Genomic DNA, 12,144 nt, shown 5'->3' with positions numbered 1-12,144 from the left:
ATGTGCAGACTTAATATTCAGAAAATAGTTACAGATCTTACCTCTTTGGGTTTTTCAAACCCAGCCCAGAGTTTAAACCTCTTCATCATGAAATCAATCATCTCATAATCCTGAAGGTCCAGAGTGCTTTTATAAAACATTTGTGATTTGACTGTTTTGTAAGAGTCGTTCAACACAGCAATTATGAGAGCAATGGTCAGCCCGTATGTGAAGATGTAAAAGGAATAGAAGAGACAGTGAGTAAAGATGGTGTCCATGGCCAGTAGAGGGAAGAAGTTGAAGGTCCCTCTGATCATTCCTAGCAGGGTCATCAAAGTGGTCCAGTAGTCCTCAAATCCATCCATGTGATTTCCCAGGAACTATAGAAATACATATACCATATAATATACACACATGTACACTGATTTATTTAAATACTTATATAAAGCCATCTTTCTTAACTAGTATTTCAAAATCATCTCTTGAATTCTTTGAAGACTGAAATGTACAATACCCACTTTGTTTCATACAAAGTGATATACTAGTAATGGTCTGTTTATAAAATTATTCAAAAAAACTTGTCTTAATTATAAAAATATATATTACCAAGTATGCAATCATTCCATGATTCAGATAAAGGATGCCAAAGATGAGCATGACTCCCATTAATTTTGGGAAGGCAATATTTAGTGTCTTCTCAAACTTGTGAAGGAACTTGATAAACCGGATTTGCTTTACCACCTAAAAACCAAATATTCACATAAAAATCAAATCTGTACAGTGTTTGCAAATTTATATACAGTGAAACAATTTTTTTAAGCAGGGTGTTTTTTTTTTTCGCCTTTTATCATCTAAAACATGACAAGTATTTAATACAGATGAATCATCCTCTTTTAAAATTTAAGTCATAAACTGCAAGATGCATGTAAAATCACGAAATATGAATGGACCTATTCTGAAATCTAAATGCAAAAAATTGCATCCGAGTATTATTGACCAACAGTAAAATATAGCACAAACTACTTACCTTAAACATAAGGAAGAAGAGCAGCCAGGCATGTAGATACCTAGCAGCTGTGTGGATGTCAGCCACCCTCTCAAAGTTAGTGAAGGCTCTCTGATTGTTCAGAAAGGTGGAGAAGGTATCGGTGGCGGTCACCACACAGCCGATGTACAGTCCAATGCTTACAATGGCCATCAGAGTGGTCAACATTTCCAGCCAGTTCCAGAAGTCACAGAAGTAGGGTTTCCCCAGTTGACGGATCTGGAGCACTATGTGGACTAGGTAGTACAAAACCACCGCGAAAAGGATCACCTGAAACACCACAGTATCATAATGCTAATACTGACATTAATCTTTTACTTTACACAAAATATTGTTTCACACAAAAACTGTAGGTGTTGGAATCATTTCGATCAAAAAAATCCAAGAACAATAAACAATAAAGTGAATACAACACTATTTAAACAGAAGATTTACCTCGCACACCATAAGGGGGTCCACAACTCCGTCAACAAATCTGAGGAGATGGTGAGTCTGGATATCAAAGGTGGTGTTGATCCCCCCTGTCAGGGGGAACTCTATCATCAGGGTGGTGAAGGTCGTCAGATCCTCTGCCGCGTTATACAGGGTGAAATCGATGAGAAGAGCCCGGGTCCTGAAATTCAGAAGAACTAAACTGTAAGCTCTATATTTACATTTATATATTGGTAATCAAATCATCAAACTTATATCCTGGACATCAGTATTATATCTGGGACATCAAAGTTATGTCTGAGACATACAATCCTTGGTTCGTCAGTGTACCTGAGATCAATCCAGTCCTTGCTTTGTAAGTCTTGTAGAGTAGTCAGTGACTCATTGTAGCTGGAGCCAAGAGACTGAACATAGCCGCCTCCTCCATAAGAGAACACATGGCCCTCTCTCCTTTTACTGCAATTGACATGACATAATCAAGTAAAATTCTCAGTTGAATTATTTGTGCAATATATTTCTACATTGAGTGCACTATATACATGTATTTTGCCTAGCTATTTAAGAGCCGTTGGACCTATTAAAGCCTAATATTTGCACTGAACCTATTCCCATCATAATCAAACTCAAGTTGGACCTATTAAAGCCTAATATTTGCACTGAACCTATTCCCATCATAATCAAACTCAAGTTGTATTGGGACAGTACCTTCCTGTCTGGCTGTCTGAGTGGAATCGCCAGGAGAGATTCTGAGACTGAGTGATGTTCCACATGTATCCATAGTGATATTTATCCTCCGTGTATCCCAGACTTCCCTCACAGTCACCAACTCCTGCTAAACTCTCCAAGCCAGGGTGAAGAGGATAGTCTTTTACTGGGCAAGGCTCTGTTGAAACAAGAAGCCAAAGGGTTAATAAAATTATCTTGTACATTCACTGTAAGGTTACTAAAATTATCTTGAGCATTCTCGAGAGAAAAACAGAGAGAGGATATTCTAAGTTCTAGCTTTTCCCACTAATTATTATCAGATAGAAATATGTTTAAATAAAAAAAGATGCTTTATTTGCTTAAATTTGAAGAAACAAAAAGCATTATTTGCTAAAAAGTGTGGACAGGTGCAAGTAACTGATATTCCACAGGTGTTTCTGGTCCTTACCCCTGAGTCCTCGGACCTGTCTCAGTCTGGCCACACCAAGCAAGGTGTTAAGCTCTGTGTAGGAGCTAAACTCGTCATAGTGGAGGCTGCTGATCAACACAGACTGAGTCCATTTCCAAATCTCACCAATGCTGATGGAAAATAACACAACAATCCTTAATTAAGTACAGAGCAACCCAAGATTTTGAATAATTTTGATACATGAAAATGAAAACAATATTGTTCAGAAAATAATGATCTGTTTAAAAAAGCTATCTTTTGAACCCTCCACTTGGATGTACAATATCTCTTTTGTACCCTAAGGATAATGGAGTTCAGGTTTTGACTTACGTGGATATATTTCGGAATGATTTGTTGGTATCTGGCATGTTGGTTTTGACAAAGCTCCTCTCCACAGCCTGTGACATGTTGTATGTGTGCTGTGTAAAGTTAGTGTAACACAGAGCCATCACTAACAACAAATAGAACATGTAGGCCACAAACTGCCGAAACATCAGACGCAACCTCTGAATCTTTATCCCATCTTCCTTGGCCTTCAACAAGGCAAAGCCACTCAATGGACTGAATTTCACCTCCTATAAGGTAAAAAGTGGATTACCATAAGTTATTACTGTAACTTTGTAAGTTCATCCTCCATTAAATTGTTAAATACAGTCAAACATGGTTATGGCAAACACACTTATAATGAATTGACACTTACAGCATAGTAATTTTTATTCCCCGTGACTTTATTACATGCTGTAAACTTGAAGGATATAACGAATTTCGCTTATAACAAAGCAAACTCGTACATCCCCTGCACTTTCTTATAAGCATGTTTCACTGTATGTTTATTTTGTCTGATCTAAGAATTAGTATGTTTTTTGTCTTTATTTACCTTTACAAGCTCATTAGACATGTCAAACTTGGGTTCATTGTCAATGACATCATCAGTATCCTCTGTCTTTTTCTCCCAGGCTGCCAGATAAAGGGCAATGATAAGAGCCTTCAGCGGCTCCATAAACAGGAAGGAGAAGATGAAGGAAAACAGCAGTGCCAGCAGCCACTGGAGGGCAATATCTGCCCCAAACTTCTGGCCATACAGGATGACAAGGATACAGGAGGTTCCAGACAGCAGGAAGCAGAGCACGTGTCCCAGGTAGATACACTTCTCTGGTAGAGTGCAGGTCTTCTTACTGGTCACTGCCACCTCTTCTGTCATCTCACTGTAGCCATCATTATCTGTGTAACACACCTCTTTCAATGATTAATTGAACTTTACAAATGATTTGCAATTGCCTAAACAATATTAGTTACAATGCATGCATTTACAAATGTTGTGAAAAAAGGTGACTTTTAATATGAGAACTAACTATAAACATCCCAGGTAAACTGGTTTGAATTGACATGACTACAGTTACTAACAAATTTCTGTTCCGCTTCTCTGTGCCAGGCCCATGTCTGGTTCCAGGGGTCCGATGTGTTCCACCTCTGGCAGCGAGACACCAGTGGATGTTGTGTGGAGTTTAGACACCCATTTTGACACTTTGCTACTGCCAGCTGATGGAGGTTTCCTTCTGTTAAATAGAATAAAGAAGTAAAATTAAAGAAGGAAAAGACATGGGGCGTCACTTGAATCATCATCAAATTACCACCGTTTATTTACTCTCTCTTGTTTTTGAATAAATCTAAACTTAAAATGTGACTAACATGTTTGGATCCTGTCTTGGATTAAAGCTTTTCTGAGATCCGGATGAGTTAGGAGGCTTGCCAGAGCTGATGGATACTGTAGAGACACGTCTCTGGATTGGCTTGTGCTTGTGTTTTACATCCTCATCAATTAACAGGTCATCCAGATCATCCATTTTCTTGTGATGCAAAGTGGATTTTCTGAAGGAAAATTTAAATTTCATACAAAATGCATAAACTTTCTACGTTTCTACTTTAATAAAGTACATCTACTTGGACCATCAAATTTAAAGTCAAGATTAAGATAAATGATATTTTAGACTAGGCCAGGAAATAAAAGTTTTGTGATGTCATGACATCAATGACAAGATATTTTGTCAAAAATGTAAGAAAAATATTTGACTACATGATCATGTAAATGAAAATTCACAAAATGTATAAATTAGGTATTACCTGGTCACTGGTTTAGCAGCCCCTCCGCCTTGAAGAGCCCTCTTAGATTCTTTAGCCATTAAATCCTGCTCTACACAGTCCAGATAATTCAGAATATCATCAGCAGCTTCTTGAACCTATGATGTAAACATTAATAAACAATGCTATAATAATTGCAAAGAAAGAAAATTATTTTGTGTATTATTTAAACTATGATTTTCCTTTTTTTATTTCCATAATGTGTTTACCAGTTCAAATATTCTTAAATTTAAAAAAAATCATGCAAGCATTCGATATTTTAATTTAATTTTAAAAATATTTTAGAATTTAATTCTTTTGAAAAAATATAAATTCAGATTAAATTAAGTTAGTATTGTTTCTTTCAGCCAACATAAGATTAAAAGAGAAAAAAAAACCAACTCAGAAAAATTAAGAGAGGGGAGAGGTAACAAAGAATATTTCTGTCTAGAGAGTTTGTTAGTAAAACCCTACTTCTTGTTCCTTCTCAGGATTACGTTGTCCGATTTTGGGTGTGGTCTGTCTGTCGTTATACTTTGGGATTCTATCAGGCCAGCTATCCATTATAGACTGATCGTTCCAGATCCTGGGATTATTGGTCCTCTTCCACTGTAACTGTTGGGATCTTTGGGATTAGTACACTGAGCTAAGGGGGTCTTAACAATCTAGGGGGTGGGCATCCTACTTCATGAGGTTTCAGTTAGTAAACACAGATCATTCAGGCTAAGACAACAATCAGAAACACTAAAATCATCTATCATGGACCACAAAATGGAAAGCATGAGTCCGCATATCTTATTTTCTCTCTGCTGAGTGATCCATGATTATGATAAGTGTTTCAAACCCTGTGTATTTTCTTAGTAGACCACAACATTGAAACACACTCAGCAAGAAACATAGTACACAATACAGACCATATGCCAGTTTAAAGAATAGTTGATATGCTGGTCAGTGTAATGATTTAAGATTTAATGCTCAAAACAGGATGAAATCATTTAGATAGGATCTACAGGTATTGTATAATCTACCTTTAATTACCCGTAAGAGAATTCAAGTTAACAACTTCTTTTATAGGCGATTAAGCTATCACAGGTACATGTAGATCATTTATTTTCTACTGAGATCTTGAGTACATCATTAAAAGGGATATAAATACTTATTTTCTTAACTTCTTACCAGAGTCATCTAATAAATAATAATGAAAATATTGAAATAAAAGTGAATAATAAGTAACTTATCTTCAATAAATGAAAAACATGTGCATGCATCGCATGAACGGAAGTATATATCATTTCATCTGTACAACATTTATACAAATACCAAATCACCACTCGATGACAGACACAAGAAAATTCACCATAAATCAACATGGAAAGCTAGCAGTTTGTATTGGACAGCTTGTTAAAGTAGTTGCCTTACCCTTGACTTTTCTGGGTATCCCCCTTCAGCACCTTCCGGCAGGGGAACCTTCACAGCTGTTTCCTCCACCCCTTTACGAGTTGTCTTCAGTGTCTTGGTCTTCCTTAATGGCTGGGTGGGTTGAATCTGCAAATAATATCAATAATATCTTCATATATATGCTTCAAAAATGTACAATTCTAGAGCAAAAACAAAAGAATTTTTTTTAAGAAAATGCAATACTGACATAGAGACTCTAAGAAAAGCACAAAAAACAATGGTTTTACGGTGATATTCTAAGGGAATTCCTATACATTATTAACCATTCTCACCATTGTACTGTCTATCGTGCTCTCTCTCTCCATACAAGAGAGAAGGTCACTCTGGGACTCCGAGCGGAAAGATGAGCTGTACTGAGATCCATCAATGTCATTCTCAATCTCTATAGTCCTAGCTGTCATTGGTCGAGGGTCAAACTCAGTTGTCTGTAATAGATAATAATCATGTTTACACTAATCATAGTGATATCATCTTAAGCCTATGGTTTCCTTTATAATTATACAAAATTATTATCAAAGTACACTCATAGCTATCAAAAGAAATTTCCATGTAATACTGTACCTTTGTTCTACTCTTCTTGAAGATAAATATCAACAGGAGACTGAAGGGAAACACCATAATGTTACACAGGAATGCTAGGACTACTTCCTCCCATCCAAACGAGGAAATCCCCTGACTGGTGTCGCTTGTGTTGGTGGTCTTCAGCACACCGTACCACATGGCATTCACACCCATGAACACGTACAGGAGAGTGACACAGACGGTGGCCCGCTGTACACGTGTGAATCGACTGTTAGCTGGACGGTCTACGACGGACACCCACAGGTGTCGATCAGCCATGCTGTTGGATACTGCATGACTAAACATTCGGGAGAATCTTCTGATTTCAGAGGAACCTGTGAAGTACATATCTTAATTTAAGGTAGTCCTATACTCGGCACTAAATGGGCTCAATCATTAAAAGCTTAACTTTAAATGATAAATATACATTCTAGCAATACATATACAAAAGAAAATATGAATGTTTACATGCTAGTTTGTTTGTTATCACCTGTCAGACGGGTGAACCCCCTTGCGAAAATTATTGACAATTATGAAATTTGCCAGACGTCCATTTTCCTAAAAATAATTACCAATTTTGGGAAAATTAGAACTGAACATACAAAATAGAGTATAAATATTTATTTAAGCCATATCTCATCAATAATTTTGCACAAATTTTTGTAAGTAAGTACGCTTTATGGACCTGATGTATCAAAATAGAATACAAAAAATGCAATGCTAGTATCGCGTTTGGTAATTTTTTTTACTATTTTATGGACTCAAACTTAAAATCATGGTGTTTATTCTATAGATTGACATCTTAGAAAAAAGATTTGGTAAAATAAATTATATGTTGACGGATTACTTTTCACGCTATAAGCTCTAAACCAAGTAGACCCTGACGAAAAAATCCGTAAAAATCACATTTTGCTACAGTTTTCTGCCTAGATCTGTCAACAAATAGATATCATTTAAACATTAATTAATTGACGATTGATTAAATTCGAAATAGCTTCTGTCTCTAAATTTAAACCGGTTTTAGTAAAAGAAAAAGAGAAATTCGGGGGGGGGGGGGGGGGGGGGGGGGGGGGAACAAAACAATGAAGATATAAGCATACCTGAGATCCTGGTTAATCAAAACTTCGTTTTTCATTTTACTTTAACAGAATCGAGTTTCTCAACATTGATCATTTCTATCTCTCATAAAATACATATATTACCATTCTAATTGCTTATTATTGCCATTGTTTACAACAGCGATGTAGAGCAAAATCAATACCGGGTATCAAAAACGCTTTGTAAAAGTTGAACCAATATTGTAAAATCCGTATTATGACGTAGAGCGATACTCGGACTACTTTAAGTACAACTGAATTTTATGACTATATATCATTCATACTGTTTTCATCAGCTGGCTTAAATTGACAATAATTCTACTCAGCAAGCTGGGATTTTGTCAAAGTATTCACCTGCTGCCTTGATCTCTTTTTGTATGTAACCTTGCTTCTTCTCTAAGGTCATCCAACAGTTGCCAAAGAAGTAGTATTTCTTCTCGGTCTGCATGTCTCTAATGATGACTTGGATCAGATGCCAGCTGGGTTCAAGACCGTAGTTGTCATGCCAAATCATGATCTTGTGGACATTTCCCAGGTTGGAATCATTTGCAATGAAGAATGAGTCGACACAGTTACGTTGAAAGGCTCCATCTTTGTGGAGTTGTCGTTCTTTGCTTTTTCCGTATTCTCCGTAGAGCTTGATTCCAACATGGGCTGTTGTTCCTACAAACACAATCACCACTCTTATACATTGTACATGTATATTGTTTGAGCAATACTAAGCATGACATTGTGTAGTTCTATCATTATATTTACATTTCACTTTTATTCAACAGAATGGAATTAAAAATTTCCACTTGATTCATCCCACATAAACAAAAACACAGGAATGATGTCAAACTGATACATTTACAGAGCCATTCAGTGAGATTACCTGATCCGCGGCTCTTTCCTGTTACCACGGTTATCTGGTACTTGAAGGAGCCATCTTTTCCACACAATGGTACAGTGGCAATCCTATCCAGATCATATTTGTCCATCCGACGGCAAACAATGACAGCGACAATATAGATGACCAAGATGACAGAACAGGTTATAAACACCACAGGGTTATTGGAAAGGTCCAGGTTCTAAAAATACAATGCAAAAAATCTCATGGGAAATGAAAAGACAACACTTTTGCTTAGAAATGTTAAATATCTATCTTGAAATAAGACATGTGCATACTAAAGTAAATAAGAGGATTCAAACTCACAACAAGGTCTGAAAAGCTGATGGCATCTGGTGGTACCAACATGCTCCCTCCAAAAGGTGTCAAGTGGTTACACGTACAAGTGGTGTACATGGGCAGGGATTCTGCTGTGGGGTAGCAGCCTGACCTACTCCAAGAGTCCCCGCTGGGATCATAATATGCACAGGATGACATATATATTGCTGCCGAGACATTGTAGGCAAAGTTTTGGTCCTCGTTGTAGACGGTGATTGTGTAGGAGGCAGAGGGATCAAATGAACTAAAACATAGTCATTCAATGCAACGATTATAACAGAGAAAGTAAACTTCTACTTTAACTTACAAATATTCTTGTACTACAAAGACAAACAATCAATAATTTATTTACATGTATCTACTAAACCAGAGAAAATAAACATACGTGGAGTCTATGAACATGGTGTAGTTTGTATGATCCATTCCAGTTGTCATGTGGGAGGATTCTATCGTCATTTTCTGTTCATAAGTTGAAGATGTGGCTTCATATCCCTTGCCCAGATAGAAATCTATCTTGTCTAAGGGAGTCTGCAGGCTGTCATTGACCAATGATATCTTAAGCTGGATGTGCAGGGCATGGCCCGATTGGGCTCCTGCAGTGTTGATGTTGATTTTCTTCTGTGTGCTTTTCTCAATTTCATATGTGGCCATGGTCAGACCTTCTGAAGGGTCATAAGCAGCATTAGAAATTAATCCACCAGCATCGATATTGGAGTAACCCGCTGTTGAGCTGTCTGGGAGATAGAACTTCAGAGACCTGGATTCAGTCAGGCTTTGTACAGCAAGGTTTGCACCAGAAGTGTCCTTGAAAGACATGGTCATTATCTTGGAATTGACTTGTGAAGTAGAATAGCCCCAGGTGAAAGGATTTCGAGATATTCCCATGATTATCTGCAGGACCTCTGTTCCAGTGCTAACGATTCCATCCAGCATATCATTACTGACTTGTACAGCTATTCCCCCTGTTTGATACAGAGTTGATGGCTCATTGCTTCTGGTACGTTGTCCATAGAACTTGATCCCACTTACTCCAACCTCAATAGCATTCTGTCCCAAAATTTGATTTCTCACATTCACTGTGACAATTTCTTCACTGTTTTCAAAAGCTTTGTTGACAATGAATTTCTTGTGTTCTTCGTCTGATCTCGTGGCAGACTGGGTATCACTTGAACTTATATTAGCTTTAAAGGATGTTATGAGTGAGGCTTCCAGAGACTTGGTGGAATTGATCACAGAGTCTGCATCATATACACCAGCATTGGCAGCATCCATCAGGTTGGAGATACATGCCATGAGGTGATTGGTCAACAGTGAATTGTCATTAACACCCTGAGTGCTACTCATGGAGGATTTCAAGGTATCAATTTGGTTTAGAGCAATTACTTGAGATTCTTTAGTTTGGAATTCAGTGCCATATTTCTGCAAAAAAGTTTACAGAGTTTCAATCATTGAAAAAGGATTATCAATTTTCTTTGAACTCAGGTAAAATGAAATTCAAATATTTTGGAAGTTTAGATTTGTCTTTTCTTAGCACTTACAACAATACCATTCTAGATACTAGTGCGACTTACTGTTAGATGCTCAAGGATAAAAGCTGTCTGTTCTTTTTCATGCATAGAGTCTAATGGTAGCCCCATGGCTGCCAGTGTAATGGCATTCCTGACCTTGGTCCTTAGTCCCAGTTCCAAGTTTGTATTGGCAGACGTCACCTGACGTGACTGTTCATTGATCTCGTGGACCAATGCAATGCAGTACTGAAGTATCACAACTGGATTGTTCTCCATCACCAAGTTAGCAAGTGTGCTGTTTGCCAGGGAATAGATATATTCAGTTGATGTTGTAGAGCTGAGAGACGGTGCTGTAACTCCAATAGACCTGAGAAAATCAAAAAAATATATCAACAAACAAGGTTGAAAAATTTGTTGACAAGTCTTCATCTTTCATTTTATTGTAGCCCTTACCACTCCCCTATATTCTTGAAAGCTCTACAGCAGTGAATACTTACTGGACAAGGGCCTCAGTTTGAGCTCCATGTTCATCCTCAACAAAAACTTTGATCTGGACAGTGTGTCTGGAGGTTCCTGGCCATGGAGCCACAAATATCTTGTCAGTTTTTGAGCTACCATAGTATAGGCCCACTGACTCTTTCCCATCCGCACTGTACGACTTAACTCTGTAATACAACTCTGTTGTTGGGTTGGCTGGATCACTGTAGCTATTGCAGGAGAAGGTCACTGGGTCTTCTAAGGATTTGACAGTGGTTGGGGTCACAGTACATGAGCCTCCACTTGGTGCTGCATTGCCATCAACTTTCAGTTTACTGTAACCAGTTGAGGCAGAGCCTGAAACTGTCATCTGAACCTGTAGTTGGAATGTGTACACTGAGGCTGCTGGCAATTGGCCAGAATTTATGACCAGATTTATTTTATCATTTCCAGTGGAGGTTGTAGTGGAGTCTAGAGTGAAGGTGTTAGTGTCATAGCTTGCAGTCCAGGTGTAGGTCACACTGGTTGCTGAGGCACAGTTAGAACATGCTCCTGCCAGCATGATCAGATCTCCAGGTTGAATCACATGATGGTTTGCAGCAGAACAGGAGATACATTGTATTGATACCAAGGGCACTTCACTTCCAGTTATGTCCACCTTTAAAAAAAATTATCAAATTATTTAAGAAAACTATTCAAAGAATTTACAAGAGAGATAAATGATTATAAAAAGGCATATAATACATGTATATAAGCAATTGCTGTGGAATCATTAGAATTCATGGTGGCTCAATTTTCATGGTATTTGATGGTAGCCCTCCCCCACGAATTTACATCCTTAACGAACAATTTTTGAAAGAGTCTTCTTATTGAAACTGAAAACCGACACCCATGAAATTACATCCCCACGAATAAGCAAAAAACCCACAATCCATGAAAATTTGCTCCAACAAAATTAAGAGATTCCACAGTAGGTACCTTTGTTCTTTCATGACACAGACTTAGATGACTCAAGCCATTGTATATCATCTGGGCTAAACCCCAATGATAACATTCGTAAAAGATGATAATAATGTTATTCCAAAGCCTTAAGATACCTTTTGACACAA

General features: G+C 37.6%; 1 protein-coding gene across 8 annotated transcripts in view; it reads right to left on the bottom strand.

Moving 5' to 3' along the window:
• The window catches only part of LOC105338325 (polycystin-1), a 47,956-nt gene that overhangs the window by 3,594 nt on the left and 32,218 nt on the right, over window positions 1-12,144 (bottom strand). For 7 of the 8 annotated variants that reach the window (XM_066067096.1, XM_066067099.1, XM_066067101.1 and 4 more), the window contains 22 exons: window positions 11,056-11,693; window positions 10,622-10,925; window positions 9,436-10,469; window positions 9,039-9,294; window positions 8,718-8,913; window positions 8,198-8,506; window positions 6,747-7,081; window positions 6,458-6,610; window positions 6,147-6,272; window positions 5,202-5,342; window positions 4,731-4,846; window positions 4,299-4,478; window positions 4,014-4,165; window positions 3,487-3,830; window positions 2,940-3,184; window positions 2,610-2,740; window positions 2,162-2,339; window positions 1,787-1,912; window positions 1,460-1,637; window positions 1,007-1,294; window positions 586-720; window positions 42-359 (listed from right to left, as the gene is read on the bottom strand). In XM_066067096.1, coding sequence (XP_065923168.1) covers window positions 42-359; window positions 586-720; window positions 1,007-1,294; window positions 1,460-1,637; window positions 1,787-1,912; window positions 2,162-2,339; window positions 2,610-2,740; window positions 2,940-3,184; window positions 3,487-3,830; window positions 4,014-4,165; window positions 4,299-4,478; window positions 4,731-4,846; window positions 5,202-5,342; window positions 6,147-6,272; window positions 6,458-6,610; window positions 6,747-7,081; window positions 8,198-8,506; window positions 8,718-8,913; window positions 9,039-9,294; window positions 9,436-10,469; window positions 10,622-10,925; window positions 11,056-11,693 — 5,883 coding nt within the window. The remainder of the gene's footprint in view (window positions 1-41; window positions 360-585; window positions 721-1,006; window positions 1,295-1,459; window positions 1,638-1,786; window positions 1,913-2,161; window positions 2,340-2,609; window positions 2,741-2,939; window positions 3,185-3,486; window positions 3,831-4,013; window positions 4,166-4,298; window positions 4,479-4,730; window positions 4,847-5,201; window positions 5,343-6,146; window positions 6,273-6,457; window positions 6,611-6,746; window positions 7,082-8,197; window positions 8,507-8,717; window positions 8,914-9,038; window positions 9,295-9,435; window positions 10,470-10,621; window positions 10,926-11,055; window positions 11,694-12,144) is intronic. The other variant, XM_066067103.1, reaches the window with a different exon arrangement.

This window comes from Magallana gigas, chromosome 7 (assembly GCF_963853765.1).
Source record: "Magallana gigas chromosome 7, xbMagGiga1.1, whole genome shotgun sequence".
Classification (NCBI taxonomy): domain Eukaryota; kingdom Metazoa; phylum Mollusca; class Bivalvia; order Ostreida; family Ostreidae; genus Magallana; species Magallana gigas.
The sequence above is the reverse complement of the archived record's forward strand: the minus strand, read 5'-3'. Positions and strand labels throughout refer to the sequence as shown.